The sequence below is a fragment of the Bos taurus genome, chromosome 15 (genome assembly GCF_002263795.3).
Source record: "Bos taurus isolate L1 Dominette 01449 registration number 42190680 breed Hereford chromosome 15, ARS-UCD2.0, whole genome shotgun sequence".
NCBI classification, from domain to species: Eukaryota; Metazoa; Chordata; class Mammalia; order Artiodactyla; family Bovidae; genus Bos; species Bos taurus.
The window spans coordinates 31,867,667-31,888,961 of NC_037342.1; the positions used below are offsets into that span (position 1 = coordinate 31,867,667).

The 21,295-nt window shown below is 40.6% G+C and overlaps 1 protein-coding gene and 1 long non-coding RNA gene across 6 annotated transcripts in view; one reads left to right on the forward strand and one right to left on the reverse strand.

Annotated features, from left to right (window-relative positions):
- Window positions 1-8,488, reverse strand: part of LOC104974222 (uncharacterized) — a 67,042-nt gene extending 58,554 nt beyond the window's left edge. The window contains exon 1 of the long non-coding RNA XR_811483.4: window positions 8,282-8,488. This is a non-coding gene — a long non-coding RNA (uncharacterized lncRNA). The remainder of the gene's footprint in view (window positions 1-8,281) is intronic.
- A 22-nt stretch (window positions 8,489-8,510) lies between these two features.
- Window positions 8,511-20,463, forward strand: SC5D (sterol-C5-desaturase). Of its 5 annotated transcripts, NM_001035356.1 has the most exons (6): window positions 8,515-8,580; window positions 14,642-14,858; window positions 15,621-15,753; window positions 17,868-17,968; window positions 18,301-18,429; window positions 19,567-20,463. In NM_001035356.1, the coding sequence occupies exons 2-6, from the start codon at window positions 14,649-14,651 to the stop codon at window positions 19,579-19,581; spliced, it is 588 nt and encodes a 195-aa protein (NP_001030433.1). In that variant the 5' UTR covers window positions 8,515-8,580; window positions 14,642-14,648; the 3' UTR covers window positions 19,582-20,463. The 5 variants fall into 5 exon arrangements, with proteins under 5 accessions (XP_005216027.1, XP_005216026.2, NP_001030433.1 ...); XM_005215970.5 differs by having other exon boundaries at window positions 8,511-8,861; window positions 18,301-20,463; XM_005215969.5 differs by having other exon boundaries at window positions 8,511-8,580; window positions 18,301-20,463.
- The last annotated feature ends 832 nt before the right edge of the window (window positions 20,464-21,295 follow it).

Genomic DNA, 21,295 nt, shown 5'->3' on the forward strand with positions numbered 1-21,295 from the left:
TAAACTGCATTGCATTCCTTAAACAGTAAGTCGGTGTTCTCTCTGTGCTCCAATTCTATTTTAGTCAAAATTTATATTTGCAACTCAGATATCTTCAGGGCCCAGCAGTCCAGACATGGATGAACGCTAACGCCTCAACATGAGTAGTTCATATGTCACAGATTAATTGTTCTGTAATTACCTGTGGCTGCTGCTGCTGCTAAGTCGAATCAGTCGTGTCCGACTCTGTGCGACCCCATAGACGGCAGCCCACCAGGCTCCCCCGGCCCTGGGATTCTCCAGGCAAGAACACTGGAGTGGGTTGCCATTTCCTTCTCCAATGCATGAAAGTAAAAAGTGAAAGTGAAGACGCTCAGTCGTATCCGACTCTTAGCGACCCCATGGACTGCAGCCTACCAGGTTCCTCCGTCCATGGGATTTTCCAGGCAAAAGTACTGGAGTGGGGTGCCATTGCCTTCTCCAAGGGTTCATGTTACAGACACACAAAATATTAGAGATTTAGTCAAGAGAAAAGTTTATTTTCCTTTCACACAAAGGTGTTAATGAGCATAGTTAACTTTATATTGTAAATATTTATTCCCCATTCATTAAGGACTTTAAGTATAAATCTGATTGGAGTTCTGAGCAGTCTTTCTTATATATACTGTACCTCTAGTGCTTTGCATTGGATTTCCTGCTTCAGTTTGTTCAAAGTTGAGACAAATGAAGACACTTATAAAGCAGATTGAATGCAGACTCCTCCTAGATTTGAGGGCTCTAAAACACTTCTCTGGGTTTCCCTGGTTACTCAGAAGGTAAAGAATATGCCTGCAATGCAGGAGACCTGGGTTCAGTCCCTGGGTTGGGAAGATCCTCTGCAGAAGGAAATGGCAACCCACTCCAGTATTCTTGCCTGGATAATTCCATGGCCAGGGAAGCCTGGCATGCTGCAGTCCATGGGGTTACAAAGAGTCAGACACGACTGAGCAACTGAACTGCAGTCTGCTCATCAATGAATTTGGTTAAGTTTCAGAATACAAAATTAATAGACAGAAATCTGTTGCATCTCTATACACTAACAATGAACTATCAGAAAGAGAAATCAAGGAAACAATCCCATTTACAATTGCATCAAAAAGAATAAAACACCTAGGAATAAATCTAATTAAGGAGGTAAAAGACCTGTACTCAGAAAACTATAAGACACTGATAAAAGAAATTAAAGACGACAAACAGAAAGACACACAGTGTTAATGGACTAGAAGAATTAATACTGTTAAAACAATCATACTACTCAAAGCAATCTATAGATTCAATGCAATCTCTTTCAAAATACTAATGGTATTTTTCAAAGAACTAGAACAAGTAATTTAAAATTTGTGTAGAAACACAAAAGATCCCAAATAGGTAAAACCATCTTGAGAAAGAACAATCTGGAGGTATCATGCTCCTTGACTTCAGGCTACACTACAAATCTGCAGTAATCAAAACAATATAGGGGATTTCCCTAGCAGTCCAGTGGTTAAGACGCTGCAACTTTGACTGAAAGCCATGGGTTCCATCCCTGGTCAGGGAACTAAGATCCTGCAAGCCATGTGCAGCCAAAAACAAACAAACAAAACCCTTATAGCACTGGCACAAAAAAGATGGGGGCACATAGATCAATGGAACAAAATAGCGAGCCCAGAAATAAACCCACACTCCAATGGTCAATTAATATATGACAAAGGAGAAAAGAACATACAATGGAGGAAAGATAGCCTCTTCAATAAGTGGTGCTGGAAAAACTGGACAGCTACATGTGAAAGAGTGAAATTAGAATATTCTCTAATGCCTTATACAAAAAAAAAAAAAACAAAAAAAAACCTCAAAATGAATTAAATCCCTACATGTAAGACCAGAAATCATAAAATTTCTAGGAGAAAACATTGCTAGAACACTCTTTGACATAAGTCATAGCAATATATTTTTTGGATCTTTCTCCTAAGGCAAAGGAAACAAAAGCAGAAATAAATAGGACCTAATTAAACTTAAACGATTTTGCACAGCAAAGAAAACTATCAACAAAATGAAAAGACAACCTATTGAATGGGAGAACACATTTGCAAAGAATACAACCAATACGGGGGTAATATCTAAAATATATACGGTTCAGACAGCTCAATATCAAAAACAAGGAACCTGGTTAAAATCAGGCAAAAGACCCTGAATACACTTTTTTCTAAAAAGGCATACAGATAGCCAAGAGGCACATGAAAAAATGCTTAACAGCGCTAATCATCAGAGAAATGCCTATCAAAGAAAAGAAAGAGAAGTCGCTCATTTGTGTAACCTCATATAGCCCCCCAGGCTCCTCTGTCAAGGCAAGAATACTGGAGTGGGTTGTCATTTCCCCTCTCCAATGCATATCAAAACAACAATGAGATACCATCTCATACCTGTCAGAATGGCTATCATCAAAAAGACCACAAAAAAACAAATGTTCACAAGAAAGTAGAGAAAGGGAACTCTTAACCACAGCTGGTAGAAACGTAAATTGATGCAGCTACTTGGAAAACAGTGTAGAGGTTCCCCAAAAAGCTAAAAATAAAATGGCCATTCCACTCCTGGATATAAATCTGAAGAAGACAAAAACACTAATTCAAAAAGATACATGTGTATCAGTGTTCACAGAAGCAGTATTTACAACAACCAAGATATGGAAGCAACCTAAATGTCCATTAACAGATGAATGGATAAAGAAGATATGATGTGCGTCCGCGCACACACACACACACACACACACACACACACACACATTGGGATACTCAGTTCAGTTCAGTCACTCAACTCTTTGCGACCCCATGAATCACAGCACACCAGGCCTCCCTGTCCATCACCAACTCCTGGAGTTCACTCAGACTCACATCCATCAAGTCAGTGATGCCATCCAGCCATCTCATCCTCTGTCGTCCCCTTCTTTCCAAGCATCAGGGTCTTTTCCAATGAGTCAACTCTTCTCATGAGGTGGCCAAAGTACTAGAGTTTCAGCTTTAGCATCAGTCCTTCCAATGAACACCCAGGACTGGTCTCCTTTAGAATGGACTGGTTGGATCTCCTTGCAGTCCAAGGGACTCTCAAGAGTCTTCTCCAACACCACAGTTTAAAAGCATCAATTCTTTGGTGCTCAGCTTTCTTGACAGTCCAACTCTCATATCCATACATGACCACTGGAAAAACCATAGCCTCGACTAGACGGACATCTGTTGGCAAAGTAATGTCTCTGCTTTTCAATATGCTATCTAGGTTGGTCATAACTTTCCTTCCAAGGAGTAAGCATCTTTTAATTTCATGGCTGCAATCACCATCTGCAGTGATTTTGGAGCCCAAGAAAATAAAGTCTGTCAGTGTTTCCATTGTTTCCCCATCTATTTGCCATGAAGTGATGGGACCAGATGCCATGATCTTAGTTTTTTTTTTTTTTTTAATTAATTTTTTTAATTGAAGGATAATTGCTTTACAGAATTTTGTTGTTTTCTGTCAAACCTCAACATGAATCAGCCATAGTTATACATATATCCCATCCCTTTTGAGTGTCCCTCCCATCTTCCTCCCCATCCCACCCATCTAAGTTGATACACAGCCCCTGTTTGAGTTTCCTGAGCCATACAGCAAATTCCCACTGGCTATGTATTTTACATATGATAACGTAAGTATCCATGATCTTAGTTTTTTGAATGTTGAGTTTTAAGCCAATTTTTTTCACTCTCCTCTTTCACTTTCATTAAAAGGCTCTTTAGTTTTTCTTCACTTTCTGCAATAAGGGTGGTATCATCTGCATATCTGAGGTTATTGATCTTTCTCCTGGCAATCTTGATTCCAGCTTGTGCTTCTTCCAGCCCAGCGTTTCTCATGATGTACTCTACATATAAGTTAAACAAGCAGGGTGACAATATATAGCCTTCATATACTCCTTTCCCAATTTGGAACCAGTCTATTGTTCCATGTCCAGTTCTAACTGTTGCTTCTTGACTTGCATACAGATTTCTCAGGAGGCAGGTAAGGTGGTCTGGTATCCCCATCTCTTTAAGAATCTTCCACAGTTTGTTGTGATCCACACAGTCAAAGGCTTTGGCATAGTCAATAAACTGAGGTAGATGTTTTTCTGGAACTCTCTTGTTTTTACAATGATCCAACAGATCTTGGCAATTTGATCTCAGGTTCCTCTGCCTTTTCTAAAACCAGCTTGAACTTCTGGAAGTTCACAGTTCACATTTTGAAGCCTAGCTTGAAGAATTTTGAGCAATACTTTGCTAGCATGTGAGATGAGTGCAATCGTGCAGCAGTTTAAACGTGCTTTGGCATTGCCTTTTTTGGGATTGGAATGAAAACTGACTTTTTCCTGTCCTGTGGCCACTGTTGGGTTTTCCAAATTTGCTGGCATATTGAGTGCAGTATTTTAACAGCATCATCTTTTAGAATTTGAAAGAGCTCAACTGGAATTCCATCACCTCCACTAGCTTTGTGTGTGATGATGTTGCCAAAGGCCCACCTCACTTCGCACTCCAGGATGTCTGGCTCTAGGTGAGTGATCACACCATCCTGGTTATCTGCATCATAAACATTTTTTGGGTACAGTTCTTGTGAGTATTCTTGTCACATCTTTATGATACCTTCAGCTTCTGTTAGGTCCATAGCATTTGTGTCCTTTGCTGTGCTCACCTTTGCATGAAATGTTCCCTTGGTATCTCTAAGCTTTTTGAAGAGATCACTAGTCTTTTCCATTCTATTGTTTATTTCTTTTCACTGATCACTGAGGAAGGCTTTCTTATTTCACCTTACTATTCTTTGGAATTCTGCATTCAAATGGACATATCTTTTCTCCTTTTGCCTTTCACTTCGCTTCTTTTCTCAGCTATTTGTAATGCCTCCTCAAACAATTTTTGCCTTTTTGCATTTCTTTTTCTTGGGGATGGTCTTGATCACTGCCTCCTGTACAGTGTCATGAACCTCCCTCCATAGTTCTTCAGGCACTCTGTCTATCATATCTAATCCCTTGAATCTATCTGTCACTTCCACTGTATAATTGTAAGGGATTTGATTTAGGTCATACCTGAATGGTCTAGTGGTTTCCCTACTTTCTTCAATTTAAGTCTGAATTTTGCAATAAGGAGTTCATGATCTGAGCTACAGTCATCTCCAGGTCGTTTTTTTGCTGACTGTATAGAACTTCTCCATCTTTGGCTGCAAATAATATAATCAATCTGGTTTCAGTATTAACCACCTGGTGATGTCCACATGTAAAGTCTTCTCTTGTGTTGTTGGAAGAGGATGTTTTCTATGACCAGTGCATTCTCTTGGCAAAACTCTGTTAGCCTTTGCCCTGCTTCATTTTGTAATCCAATGCCAAACTTGTCTGTTACGCCAGGTATCTCTTGTCTTCCTACTTTTGTGATCCAAACTTTATCATTAAAGTTTATTCACTAGAGCAGTGGTGCCCAAACTTCATCAAACACTGGAATCAACTCAGTTTGTTAAATCCAGATTCTTTAGGTCTTCCCAGAGTTCCTGATCTAGCAGGTCTGGTGTGGCTTCTTTATTTCCAGGAAACTCTAAAGTGGTTGGATAGTGCTGGTTGGACTTTGCTAACCACTCCACTGTGGTTTCCAGGAAGGTCTATTCACAAGTGTGATCACAGCAATTCATATTTAGAAAAGCTAATAACTACAAAAATAAAAACTACACATTCCCATTCAAAAGCAAACATCTAGGGAGCTACAGATTTATTAATTAGCTTGTATAAATCTGCTTAATCTGTATTACAAAAAGATTTCTCGCATTTCAACACTACCTAAACTGGTTTGGCCAGATTCAAACCACTTAATTTTATAGAAAAGAGTATACCCCAGATTGAGAAACAGGTGCTAGCAGAGTGACAAACAACTTACCCCTTGTTAAGTTCAAAATGCTTCCAACACACACATCAAAGTAAGTTACCTACTTCCCTCAAAGCACAGTCAGAGAAGACAATGGCACCCCACTCCAGTACTCTTGCCTGGAAAATCCCATGGACAGAGAAGCCTGGTGGGCTGCAGTCCATGGGGTCACTAAGAGTCGGACATGACTAAGTGACTTCACTTTCACTTTTCACTTTCATGCACTGGAGAAGGAAATGGCAACCCACTCCAGTGCTCTTGCCTGGAGAATCTCAGGGACGGGGGAGCCTGGTGGGCTGCCATCTATGGGGTCGCACAGAGTCGGACATGACTGAAATGACTTAGCAGCAGCAGCAGCAGCAGCAGCAAGGCACAGTAAGGACTTTTTCCAACTATAAACCTGCCACAGGACTGGAAAAGGTCAGTTTTCATTCCAACCTCAAAGAAAGGCAATGCCAATGAATGTTCAAACTACCACACAATTCACTCATCTCACATGCTAGCAAAGTAATGCTCAAAACTCTCCAAGCCAGGCTTCAACAGTACGTGAACTGTGAACTTCCAGATGTTCAAGCTGGATTTAGAAAAGGCAGAGGAACCAGAGATCAAATTGCCAACATCTGTTGGCTCACTGAAAAAGCAAGACAGTTCCAGAAAAACATCTACTTCAGCTTTATTGACTATGCCAAAGCCTTTGACTGTGTGGATCACAACAAACTGTGGAAGATTCTTAAAGAGATGGGGATACCAGACCACCTTACCTGCCTCCTGAGAAATCTGTATGCAAGTCAAGAAGCAACAGTTAGAACTGGGCATGGAACAATAGACTGGTTCCAAATTGGGAAAGGAGTACATGAAGGCTAAATATTGTCACCCTGCTTATTTAACTTATATGCAGAGTCCAGTCCAGTTCCAGTTCAGTTGCTCAGTCATGTCCGACTCTTTGTCACCCCATTAATCGCAGCACGCCAGGCTTCCCTGTCCATCACCAACTCCCGGAGTTCACCCAGACTCACATCCAAGTCAGTGATGCCATCCAGCCATCTCATCCTCTGTTGTCCCCTTCTCCTCCTGCCCCCAATCCCTCCCAGCATCACAGTCTTTTCCAATGAGTCAACTCTTCGCAGGAGGTGGCCAAAATATTGGAGTTTCAGCTTCAGCATCATTCCCTCCAAAGAAATCCCAGGGCTGATCTCCTTCAGAATGGACTGGTTGGATCTCTGTGCAGTCCAAGGGACTCTCAGGAGTCTTCTCCAACAAAGGTATCAATTCTTTAGTGCTCAGCTTTCTTCACAGTCCAACTCTCACATCCATACATGACTACTGGAAAAACCATAGCCTTGACTAGATGGACCTTTGTTGGCAAAGTAGTGTCTCTGCTTTTCAATATGCTATCTAGTTTGGTCATAACTTTTCTTCCAAGGAGTAAGCGTATTTTAATTTCATGGCTGCAGCCACCATCTGCAGTGATTTTGGATATGCAGAGTACATCATGCTAAATGCCAGGCTGACTGAAGCATAAGCTGGAATCAAGATGGCCAGGAGAAATATCAATAACCTCATATATGCACACGATACCACCCTTATAACAGAAAGCAAGGAAGAACTAAAGAGCCTCTTGATGAAAGAGGAGAGTGAAGAAATTGGCTTAAAACTCAACATTAAGAAAACTAAGATCATGCCATCTGGTTCCATCACTTCGTGGCAAATAGATGGGGAAACAATGGAAACAATGACAGACTATTTTCTTGGGTGACTGCAACCATGAAATTAAGAGACGCTTGCTCCTTGGAATAAAAGCTATGACCAACCTAGATAGCATATTAAAAAGCAAAGACATTACTTTCCCAACAAAGGTCCGTCTAGTTTTTCCAGTAGTCATGCGTGGATGTGAGAGTTGGACTCTAAAAAAAGCTGAGCACGGAAGAATTGATACCTTTGTTGGAGAAGACTCCTGAGAGTCCCTTGGACTGCACGGAGATCCAACCAGTCCATCTTAAAGGAAATCCGTCCTGAATGTTCATTGGAAGGACTGATAATGAAGCTGAAATTTCAATACTTTGGCCACCTGATGTGAAGAACTGACTCATTGGAAAAGACCCTGATGCTGGGAAAACTGAAGGCGGGAGGAGAAGACCACAAAGGTTGAGATGGTTAGATAGCATCACCCACTGGATGGACATGAGTTTGAACAAGCTCCGGGAGGTGGCGATGGACAGGGCAGGTTGGCGTGCTGCAGACCATGGGGTCGGACACAACTGAGCGCTGGACTGAACTGAACTGAAACCTGCTTCCTACAAGACTGCGTTACACACGTCAGCGCCAGTGAGAAAGCAAAAAACAAACAAAAATCCAACCTAAACCCCCACGCTCTGCCACCTTAGTACCTAAATCGGGTACCGCCTCCCTTCAGCCGGAGAGGGACGAAAGGGGCGTGTCGGAGCGCGCGGCGCCCACTTGACCGCGGAGAGCCGCCGTCAGCCAAGTCGCGCGATCTGCCGTCATATCAGCTTATGTCGCTAGCCTCTGGTTGGCTGGCGGCGCCGGCCGCCCGGAGCGTGAGGTTAGGCTACGCCCTTCCGGACTTCGGCTGCTTGGCTGACCGCCGCGATCCACAGTCTGGAACTGCGTGGGCTCCGGAGGAACCAAGTCGGCAGCTGGTCAGCGGGAGGCCGATTCTTTCTAGGTAAGGATGACATGGGGGCTGAGAAAGGAGGCCGAATACACCTGAGCGGGATGCGTGAGGAGAGGAAGAAAGGGGGGATGGGGGAGTGAGGTAGAGAGACTTCACCTCCGGCAAGACCCGGGAAGTGAAGTTGAGAGCGTGTCTGTCCCTCCCCTTCCTCCCCCATCCCACTGGCGTTTGTTGACTGCTTCCTGGACGTAAGGCCCTGGGCAGGAGCTGGGGCTCTGTCTGCGAAATTTGGCTCAAGGACTCCTGCGCTGACCATTGGCAGGGACGAGCAGGTAGCTGGGTAGGGGGCTGTGATGGGGCGAGTGCAGGGCGCAGGGCACGCGCGCTGGCCGGGGGCTGGCGGGAGGTGAGTTGCGGCCAGAGACCTCCAGGTTAGGGGCCTCTGCCTGGCCAGAGCGCGTATTTCAGGGCACAAGGAGGCTTGGACGTGAAAGAAACAAAACATGAGAATGGACCTGAAGAAAATGAAATGTTTGATGTTGGCTATTGCGAAAATCTATTACAAGGCAAGTTAGTCCACTGAACGCTGGTAAAGCGTTTTGCGACGAATTTCTTTGTGTTCTTGAGTTGGTTTTGTTTTGTTTTGTTTTTTTCCCCTTCAAGAGGCAAAGGAATTAGGCTGCAGAACTGGTGATTATTTGTGCAAGCCCCAGTTATTGTCGTGTAATTAAGATGGCTATAGAGACCCTGGCTTTAGGGGTATTAACACTTTAAAATTATATGCAAAAGTATGTGAGCTTGTAAGTTCACTGAGAATTTAAAAATTTAAGGAGCAGAAGAGATAATGATGAAGAAGCAGTAGAACTTGGTTAAAGTCCGTGGATTTTGCAACCAGCCTGAGGGTGATTGAATCCCAGCCCCAGGATTTGTTTACTTGATCACTCTGGGAATTTTGTGTCCAGATTTCATATAAGGATAATGCTGTGCTATGCTAAGTCACTTCAGTCGTGTCCGACTCTGGGGTAATGCTAGTACCTAACTTTTAGGGTGTATCTTGAAAGGGTTAAATGAGTTACTATTTACAGTACCTCATATATAGTAAATGTTGATATTAGAAATGAGCAATTTTTTAAATCAAATAACACTTTTTTCTGCCTTAGGTTAGAGTAATTTTGACTCAGCTGTGCTTCCTGTAACAGTAGTAATAATAGCTCCTGTTTGTTGAGGAGGTTCCACATGTTAGATAATGCCACACTCTATACTTCATCTCTAAATCTTAGAACAGTTCTGTAACTTAACCTAGATATGCTTTCTCCATTTCATAGATGTGGGTTTGAATATAAACTTGAAAATTGAATTGCAGTTTTGAGATCATAATTGTTAGTGATTTCAAACTTTTTTTGTTCAGCTCAGTTCAGTCGCTCAGTTGTGTCTGACTCTTTGCGACCCCATGAACCACAGCACGCCAGGCCTCCCTGTCCATCACCAACTCCCGGAGTCCACCCAAACCCGTGTCCACTGAGTCGGTGATGCCATCCAACTATCTCATCCTCTGTCATCCCCTTCTCCTCTTGCCCTCAATCTTTCCCAGCATCAGGGTCTTTTCAAATGAGCCAGCTCTTTGCATCAGGTGGCCAAAGTACTGGAGTTTCAGCTTCAACATCAGTCCTACCAGTGAACACCCAGGACTGATTTCCTTTAGGATGGACTGGTCGGATCTCCTTGCAGTCCAAGGGCTCTCAAGAGTCTTCTCCAACACCACAGTTCAAAAGCATCAATTCTTCAGCGCTCAGCTTTCTTTATAGTCCAAGTCTCACATCCATACATGACCACTGGGAAAACCATAGCCTTGACTAGACGGACCTTTGTCGACAAAGTAATGTCTCTGCTTTTCAATATGCTGTCTAGGTTGGTCATAACTTTCTTCCAGGGAGGAAGCATCTTTTAATTTCATGGCTGCGATCACCATCTGCAGTGATTTTGGAGCCCCAAAAAATAAAGTCAGCCACTCTTTCCACTGTTTCCCCATCTATTTGCCATGAAGTGATAGGACTGGATGCCATGATCTTAGTTTTCTGAATGTTGAGCTTTAAGCCAACTTTTTCACTCTCCTCTTCCACTTTCATCAAGAGGCTCTTTAGTTCTTCTTCACTTTCTGCCATAAGGGTGGTGTCATCTGCATATCTGAGGTTATTGATATTTCTCCCGGCAATCTTGATTCTGGCTTGTGCTTCCTCCAGCCCAGCATTTCTCATGATGTACTCTGCATAGAAGTTAAATAAACAGGGTGACAATTTACAGCCTTAACGTACTGCTTGTCAGAAATTACAGCAATATATTTGTGAGTACCTATTTACTACAACCCACACATTCTGGAAACACTTTAAAACAGGTTTCATCTCACAGTATCTCAGCTGCCTCCAGATGGTCTGAGGTACATTTCCTCCTTCCCTCTAGGCACTGGTTTACTATCACAGCAGTTACATACAGGGAATACTCAAATCAATACAACTCGCATGGTCTTCAGTTAAGAGCTTTTTTTAATAGGTAGGGACTGAGAGCTTATTAAAGTTTTTACTTACATTGGATATTAAAAGTTAAATAAAAAACAAAGAACGCTCATGGTTAATGTTTGAGTTATTTTTGGCTACATGATACTGTTCCAGATACTATACTAAGTCCTCTACATAAGAACCTTCAAATTTTGAACTTTCAAAGGTGTGAATGTCCATTCCGCCAGTGTCAGTGAAATTGCAGCCTCGCCTCTGTCTCCTGTTGCTGACAGTCCTTCAGCTCTTCCCTCTCCCTCCTCCTCTCCCCTGCTGTCCCTTCCTCTCGTCAGTAAGGCTTCTTGCCTGTTCACTCGATGCCAGCCCCTGTCTGTATGCCAGCTATTGTACTGTACTACTGTGCCTTTCAAGGTATTGTATGGTAAAATTTAAAATGTTTTATTTTTTGTTTGTTTTTTGTGTATTCTTTCTGTGAAAAGCATTATAAACCTATTACAGAACAGTACCATGTAGCCAATTGTGTTACTGGATACTTGGGCTGACTTTGTTGGACTTAGGAACAGAACTTATTCCTATGTAGGGGACTTACTATATATGGAATTATGGCTGTTTGGCATTATAGGTAATATGCAATACTGGTTCACCAACTCAGGCCAACCTTTAAAATGCGTGTGTGTGTGTATGCTAATTTGCTTTAGTCATGTCCGACTCTGTGCAACCCTATGGACCTAGCCTGCCGGGCTCCTCTGTCCATAGGGTGCTCCAGGCAAGAATACTGGCATGGTATTCTCCACACCAGTATTTCTGGTATTTACTTCTGGTATTTCTGGTATTTCCTTCTCCAGGTGATGTTCCTAGCCCAGATCGAACCCAGGTCTCCTGCATTGCAGGCAGTTTCTTTATCGTCTGAGCCACCAGGGAACTAGCCTTCAGTGGTATAGCAATATTCTTTTCAGTTGTTAGGTTCTTCTTAAATGTTTGTTTCGGATATTACTTAATGTACTTGACTCTGTCCTAATTTATGGCTTCAGCAACTAGGCTCCTTTTGATCTTCAGATTCATGTTTGCGTGTAGTCTACTGCTTTTATCCAGGAGTCCAGATGAGCCACAGCAATTAGACTTGAGATCCAAACTGAACCCATCATTCCTCATACCCCAAAAGTTCCTGTTGCACCCAAATATGCTAGCTCCACAATATTCCCTATTTGGATAACATCATCATCCATTCAGGCAAGGTAAAAATCTCACAATCATCTTAGATTTTTTTTAACTGATGTATAGTTGATTTACAAAATTTTATTAGTTTCTGATGATAGGTTTTCATATTTTTCTCCATTATGGTTTATAACAGGATATTGAATATGTTCCCTGTGCTATATAGTAGGACTTGTTGTTTATTCTTTCTGTATAATAGTTTGCATTATACTTCTAAGTTTCTGATGAATATGTCTATTCTCACAACTGTTGTCTGAGGTCAGGCAATCATCCTCCCTAGGTTAGTGTACCACACTAGTTAGGAGCAGCCAGTCTCCCTGCATCTCATCAGTACAACACATTCCTAACGCAACAGTTTTTCTAAAATATGGGTCTGTTTATACCTCTTTCCTCATCAAAAGTCTTTCGTATCTCCTCCGTCATGTGTGAGGGAAAGTTCAAATTCCTTAGCGGGGCACCAGATCCAATAGTAAAAGCAGTCTGATACCAGTTTCCTTTTACCAGGTTCATCTTCCACCGTTTTTTCCCCTCTGCTTCACCCTTGTCACGCTCTTAAGCATCCACCTTGCCACGTCCCATGAGCTGTGAATGTACCATGGCCTTTCCATGCCTTTGCAGTTGTTATTTCTAATTGAAATAATTATCTCCCCCACCCTTTTTTTCCCTGGTAATGTCCTTCAAAGCCCAAATCAAAGTACTTCACTGTACAGCCTTCTGTTGTAAGAGGAGATAGTTCTGTTGTCTTTTCTAATTTTGTACAGTTTGCATATATGTACCTTTTTTGTAGGGCTTCTGGGTAGCCCTGTGGTAAAGAATCCACCTCCCAATGCAGGATATGCAGGTTCAATCCCTGGGTCGGGAAGATCCCCTGGAGAAGGAAATGGCAACCCACTCCAGTATTCTTGCCTGGGAAATCCAATGGACAGAGGAGCTGCAGGCTGCAGTCCATGGGGTCCCGAAGGAGTGGGACACAGCTTAGCAACTAAACAACCTTTATTGTAGCACTTGAATCGATAGAACTATTCCTTCCTATAGCTGCCTTATTTTGAAGATCAATTTAGACTGAATCTTTTTAATGTTTGTATGCTCATCACCTGGTGTAGTTTGAGTGAATTAACAATATGATGAAGGATAAATGTCAATTGATTATAAATTTTCTTCCATGTCAATGTGAGAAAAAATGCTTACAACTCATATCACAAACAAGGAGCTAAATGCCCTAATAAATAAAGAACTTCTAGAATTTGATTTTAAGAGACTGGAAACTCAATGACAGTTTTCGGACTTGTTTTTCTTATTGTTGCTGTTGTTCAAAAGTTTTAGTTATAGATGAGGGCTGTTTAGAATACTGGGCACATTTCTCACTACCAACAGTGCAGTGAAGAATGAGAAAATAGATTGTCAGTGACGGAGTCACTGATCAGCCCATAAAGCTGACTGTGAATTATCCTGCTAATAGTATATGCAGGATCATGAATGTAGACTCAACTGAAGTTTTTCAAAGTTTAAGCATCTGGAACTGGAGCTGGCATACTTTCCTTTCAGAGGGCTAGATAATAAACATTTGTGAGCCATGCTGTGTGTGTTACAGTGACTCAACCTTGACTTGGTAGTATAGAGAAGCAGCTACAGACAATATAATAGACACATGTGGACATAGCTGTGTTTCAACAAAGCTTCTTTACAGAAACAGGCACTGGATTCAGGCCCTGTGGGACCACAGTTTGCCAACCCCTGAGTGCTGGGAAGCCAGCAGCGGGGGTGGGGGGAATAAATGTATTCTAGTTTTCAGTGTCAAGAATACATCTTTTGTTCCATCAGTGAGAGTTCCGGTCAGTCACGAAAATAGTCTCTGACTTTTATGCTTGTGGTCACAACATAGACCCCTTTTAGGGAATTGACCTGAAGTCTCAGCACTGAAGCAAAAGTCTCTGAAATCTGAATCCTTTTAGGAGAAAGATGCCGCTGACACTTGTGGCGGAATGAGAAAGCCATTTACCTAAATACCTTTACTATTTGCATGCTAACCATTACCCTGTCGTCTGGCAAGAGGATATAGTGAAGCAAACACTCAGATGCAATTAGATCTGGGCTTAACACCAGCCAGCCCTCAGCCTGGCCTTGGAGAAGAAGTTTTGTGGGCCTGTTTCTCTCACTGAGCTTTGGAGTCCCCACGTATAAAATGAAGAGACTGGGCCCTAGTCCAGAGATGACATTGAAGACCCCTTCTGGCTCTAATGATGGCATTTGCAGGGTTGTAGTAGCAGCAGACTTGTACTTCATATGCTTACGAAGGCAGGAACCTCATATATAGTTGTTCTGAAAAAGTTTTGCTTTGAGAAATGTCGACATGGGGAAGTAATTGTTGTTACCTGTTTATCCTTTAGGGCTAAGATGGATCTTGTACTCAGTATTGCAGATTATTATTTTTTTACACCGTACATATATCCAGCCACATGGCCAGAGGACAACATCTTCCGACAAGCTATCACTCTCCTGATTGTAACAAATCTCGGTGCTTTTATACTGTATTTCTTCTTTGCAACACTGAGTTATTATTTTGTCTATGATCATTTATTAATGAAACACCCACAATTTTTAAAGGTAGGTGGTTTTCTTATCTCTTGTTTAATTACTATTACAGTAAAAATAGCAATGTGATGTATCAATATTTGTGAGATTTTCAGATTAAACTGGTTATAACATTTAGAGTTTTTAAAACCAGCTCCAAATGGGATATTTTTGGAAGAACTAGTCCTCTCTCTCCTTTCCTTAATTTAAACATATAAATAGACTGTACCTTTTTTTTTAACTGGAAGCCTGGTCTTGCTAGACACATAGACAAGAATTTCTTTGCTAATAGTGATGAATAAATAAATGTATACATTTGTATAATTGTTTTAATATTAAACTTTCACAAGCTGAAATATGCTTTTACTATGTATATAGTTTTTGACTAGATAATCCAAACTCAGCAGATATAGACCTGTTTAGTGACTTTTCTGTTCCAGTTACTTATATTTGTCAGTCACCGCAAAGAGTGGGGGGGAAACTGTAGAAAGGGTTGGGGATGGAAGTTAATTATGAAATAAATTATTATTCTTTAAATAGAAATTTGGAATAGAGATTTTGTAAGAAGGGGAAAAGAAGTTTTAGAATTTAAAATATTTGTTGCATTTGCTTCCTACAAAAGGAATGTTTTTTTTTACACACCCCTGCCCAAACAGTAATATTTTAGTAGAAGCGGTTTGGAGGTAAGTGCCTTCATATAAAAGAGACGTTCAAAATCCAGTCTGGAACAATTGTGTGCTAGTTTTGTTTAACATGGATTCTGTGCTTTGTAAGTATTGGAAACTTCATTTTCAGAATCAAGTCTCTCGAGAGATTACGCATTCTGTCCAGTCAATGCCATGGATGAGCATCCCCACGGTTTTACTGTTCCTGCTAGAGGTGAGAGGTTACAGCAGACTCTATGACGGCATAGGAGAGTTTCCATATGGTGAGTTTCCATATATGGTGTGAGAGTTTCCGTATATAGTGTAAACTTCAGGCACAGATGGGTTTCTTGAAAGAGTCAAATCTGCCCCTTCTTTTCTTCAAAATAATTAAAAATTCTTCAGTTTGTTTTTATGTGTGCATGCTTAGTTGCTTCAGTCGTGTCTGATTCTTTGCGACCATATCGGCTGTAGCCCACCAGGCTTCTCTGTCCACGGGTTTCTCCAGGCAAGAATACTGGAGTGGATTGCTATGGCCTCCTCCAGGGGATCTTCCCAACCCAGGGATCTAACGCATGTCTCTTACATTTCCTGCATTGGCAGGCAGGTTCCCATTAGTGCCACCTGGGAAGCCCAGTTTGTTTTTAGTATTCTACTTTAATTCGTTCATGTCCTGCCACATATGTGCATTTCTTTAATTTCATCTCAACTTTAAAGTCTTTCTTGTAGATGAGATTGTGCCCAGGAGAAGATTGGCATCATCAGAGCTAGAGCCTTGAATTTGTTTCCTATTACCTATATTGAATTCAAGAATTGCCCCCCAAAAAAGATAAATCTCAAGTGATCGATCCTTATAAAAAAATCAGAAGACAAATTAAAAAAAAACATCCATCATCACTTATTTTTTTAAAAAATCCATCATTATTTATATCACAAAATTGAAACCCTTGCTATGCATGCTGGTTTGGACTCTGATTTTTTTTTTTTCTTGCCAATGTTTATGCCCATATTTTCATGCCAATTAGTTTTAGAATTACATTGCATAAATATCCATTTAAATAAACTTTATTTAAATGATCCATACTTTTAGATCTTTAGATTGTTTCCTGTTTTTCTATTATAAACAGTGTTACAGTGACTAAAAGTTTTGTGAAATTCTGGAATTACTTCATCAAGGTACATTTCTAGTATCTAGTATTAGAAGTAAGAATAATACAGAGTTAAAATTTGTTCTTCATATGTACCAGCTTTAGTTCTAAGCTTTTCACATCATCACTCCATCTTATTCTACACTAATCCTATGAGGTAGGTACTACTATATGCTCCTTTAAAGGTGAGTAAATTAAGTGTACAGAAGAGTTTTCAGTAACTCGCTGAGCTCACTTGACAACTAAGGGGTGGATCTGGGACTGTAATCCAAGCTTCCTGGCATCAGCACCCCTGCTCTCCTAGTAAAAGTTTAGTTTTCAAAGGAGGGAACAAAAGTCACACTCCAGGGTGCTAAATTGGCTCAGCCTTGGAAGGTGGGCTGAGTTATGAATCAAAGTAAAAGGAGAGAGGTTTGAGTAAAGATACAGAGGCAGGACTCTGAAAATGTTGGGAGGATGCTAAGTGAACCAGGCTGGTTAGTACATGAGTAGATGAGGTTGGAAAGGTCAGAAGGAGTTGGGTTACAGAGTAAATGTTCATAATACCATGGCTTAAGGTAGTTCGTGGAAAATAAAATTCTAAGCAGAGGAGGTAAAATATGTAAAGATGTGTGTTATGAAGATTACTATGAAAGGGAAAACAAATAACATTAGTCTCCAGCATTTAAATAATAAAGATACCATAGGAGTATACTCTTTCTGTTTCGTAAGTATCTTCATAGTTTAATTAAGAAATATTTTATGTAGGACACTTCAAGTTTTTATGAGAGGAAAATGAACAGATCCCAGAGTCAAGGGAAATGGAGGTTGTGATGTATTGAATTAACAAAGCAGATAGTTGGCAGTGTTTGGGTCTAGTATCCTGTTTTGTCTCCTTAGACAGACCTGTCAAAAGTAACCTCTGAACGAACTTATGGTTGCTGGGGGAGGAAGGACAGATAGTTAGGCAGTTTGGGATCAACATGTACACACTGCTATATTTAAAATGGATAACCAACAAGGACCTACTGTCTAGCACAGGGAACTCTGTTCAGTGTTATGTGGCAGCCTGGATGGGAGGGGAGTTTGGAGAAGAATGGATACATGTGTATATATGGCTGAGTCCCTTCACTGCTCACCTGAAACTATCACAGCATTGTTCATTGTCTATAACCCAATACAAAGTTAAAATATATATTAAGGGGGGGGAGAAAGTAAACTGATCCTAGGAGCTGAATCTTGATTCTGCCATATCCTTTTGTCTCTTGTAGGCTGGTTTCAACTCGTTGCTAGTGTCTTGTCTTTTCTTTTCTTCACTGACATGCTGATCTACTGGATTCACAGAGGCCTTCATCATAAACTTGTATATAAGGTAATAAGCTTGACTCATTTGTAGAGGAAGAGAGAAAATACAGTGGATAACTATAAATCCTGTCTCGTTTTTAAGAATTTCCTCTAACTTATTAAATACCTAAGTAGCCTTAGTCATGATAGGTACCAGGTACATTTTGTTTGTATCCTTCTTTATGAATCTGCAAGGGCTGTGCTAAAAATCTTACTGTCTTGGGGATTTTCTAAAGTAATTTGCTAAATTCAACAGGATTTTTTCAGATAGGTCATTTCCCACACCATGAGCATGAAAAGCTAAGTAGAATGTTGCACTGGGCAAAGTCTGTGGCATTAACATGGTCTTTTCTTCTATAGCGCTTACACAAACCTCATCACATCTGGAAGATCCCAACTCCATTTGCGAGTCACGCTTTTCATCCTCTGGACGGCTTCCTTCAGAGTCTGCCTTACCACATATATCCTTTCATCTTCCCGTTACACAAGGTAGTTTATTTAAGCTTGTACATCTTGGTCAATATCTGGACAATTTCCATTCATGATGGTGATTTTCGTGTTCCCCAGCTCTTAAAGCCTTTTATTAATGGCTCGGCTCATCACACAGACCACCATATGCTCTTTGACTATAATTATGGACAGTATTTCACCTTGTGGGATAGAATTGGAGGCTCATTCAGAAATCCCTCCTCCTTTGAGGGGAATGGACCTCTTAATTATGTGAAGAAAATGGCAGAAGAAAAGCACAATAGCCATGGAGGAAATGGTTATAAAAATGAAAAATTATTCAATGGAGAGTGTACAAAGACTGAGTAGATTATTTCCCAATTATTAAAAATTTTTAATCAAGGAAAAATAATTACATATGTTACCATGAGGAGGCATAGCAAGTGAACAGTATCATTTGAAAAATCAGTATTGTGGGTATAGCTGAGGAATGCTCATAATGGTAGATCAAGGGAACATGCCATGTGTACCACGATTTTAACCTCGTGCTCCAAATACTGGATGTTGCTCTAAGGGACAAGTTGTGTCTTTCTAGCCAGCAGATCTGTAATTTGTATAGCCTCAACAGCAGTTTTTTAAAGATAGAGGATAGATTATTGAGGGGACTGGGCTATGTCCTTTTGCCTTAATTTGTGCATATTCATTAAAGTAAAATTCATTGTGCTTAATGATATCAAGACTAAACGGCATAACAAAGAAGTACTAATATGAAGATGATTCCTCGTATCAGGAATGATTAAGTATTTGGTACAGTAAGTTCCCTATGTAAAAACAAGTTCCGTTCTGAGAGCCAAGTTCGTCAGTCAAATTTGTTTATAAGTCCAACAAAGTTAGTTCATCTACCCAACCAGCACAATTGGCTAAATAGTACTGTTCTGTAATAGATTTATAAGTCTTTTCACGCAAATAATATGTAAACACAAAAAATAAACATCTTTACTCGTACAGTACAGTACCTTGAAAAGTACAGTAGTATAGTATAGCAGATGGCACATGGGCTGTCATCGAGTGAACAGGCGAGGAGAGTTACTAACTCAAGGAGGTGGGAGATGGAGGAGCTTCAGACCATCAGCAATAGGGGATACCAGCTGCATCACCACTGCTTTATGTTTGCTTCAGACATCCTGGGCTTGAAATAAACACACTGTACTCTGCAGCACTGTACAGTAAAGTGCACAAAAGCACAGCCACGTGTACAGGATGCACGCGTGTGACAGCGTACACTAGACATGTGAACCTACGTGATTGGACACGCGAGCGCATGTCCTCATCTTTGAAGGTTAGAAACGTGAAGGTTCGTGTGTAGGGGACTTACTGTGTTTGTATGATAACTTGTGCTTTGTTAAGTAGAAACGTAGGTTTGAAAAAAAATCATAATGTATTATCAGCTCAGTAACCTGATTAATAGCAGGTTATTATTGTCTTTCCAAACATAGAAAACTTACTCTGGTGACATCGTCAACTGTTACATTTTACTGATGAACAGATACATTGGAATTTTAGAAAACTTTAGTACTACCATGATTTAATCCAGATCCGGGATTAAAAATTTTGATGTTTATTGTTTTCAATTGTTATTTAATAGATGTAAAATGATGTGACTCTGAATATATGTAGAAAGGGAAATTTGATGCCCAGGTAATACATTTAACGCTACTGGTGTTTTTAATTAAATTGATGCACTGCACTTTTGATATGTTTCAAACTTACAATCCTGTGATTTCTATAAAAGGAAATAATTGCCAAATGGTTTAGGCCTTTCACTGAAGATTAGTTTAGAAATCTTATTTCAACACCCTCCTGTTTCTTTACTTCTTCCCACTCCCTCTGTGAAAAGTAACAGATAACTTTCATTAAGAAATGTCATGTGTTGTAATATAAGTATATTGGGAAAACATGGTTTGCAAAGGTATTGTGTAATCTATTTATGTAAACAATAAAAGTTGATTATGACTGTTATTAAAGTGTATCAGTTAAATATTATATAAGAATAAAATACTCTTTGTACAAATTTTATATCAATGTGAAACTTCAGAAGTGGTGTGGATTGTCAAAACTTCTAGAATATCTCCAAATGCTTGCTATCAAGGGGAGAAAGAGAGAAGGGAGTGCCACTTTCTTTTTATATTTCATATCTTTTATTAGATTCTTTTAGCAAGACACCAGTCATAAAATTTAATGCTTTGGATCCAGAAGAAAATGTTTGGTTTTTTTCCCTTTCTGTTTAAGTTATTGTCACGGTGTTGCTTAAGCATCCCAGTATACCATTTCGTATTTTGTAACTGGTCAGTGCATCTAAATGCTTTTCACTAATCCCCATGCTCCCTGTTTTCCTCTCTGCCTGAGGGAAAAAAAGGAATTAAGAAGTAAACTTTGTGTCCCCAAATGATGAAAGCTAATATTTATTGAAATTTTATTCTTAATCAGGTAAAAGTCCTTGATGTAAGGACGCTGGAACCCAGCTGGTAACTTTCCTGAGGTTATTTCTCTTCTCATGTAAAGTCCAGCATGGGTGTTTCTGGTTGGTGAACAGATTTCCACAGTTACCTGAGACCCAGGCTCCTTCCATCTCTGGGCTCTGCTATTCTCCTGGTTTACAAAGTCTTCTCTGTTGAAGGAGCCAGCAGGGGAAGAGGGTAGAGTGCCCATGTTGCTTTGGATAAAACTTAATCATGTGGCCCATCTAACTGGAAAGGATTCTGGGAAATGTGTCCAGCTGTGTCCCTGGGAGGACAGGGTCGCCAGTTGTTGACCAGCTAGCCATTTTGCCACGCCCATGTGATTTATTTTCCTCTTTTTGAGGATCCCAATAAAGGTATTGAGGGGATGAATGAGCTCAAAATTATTT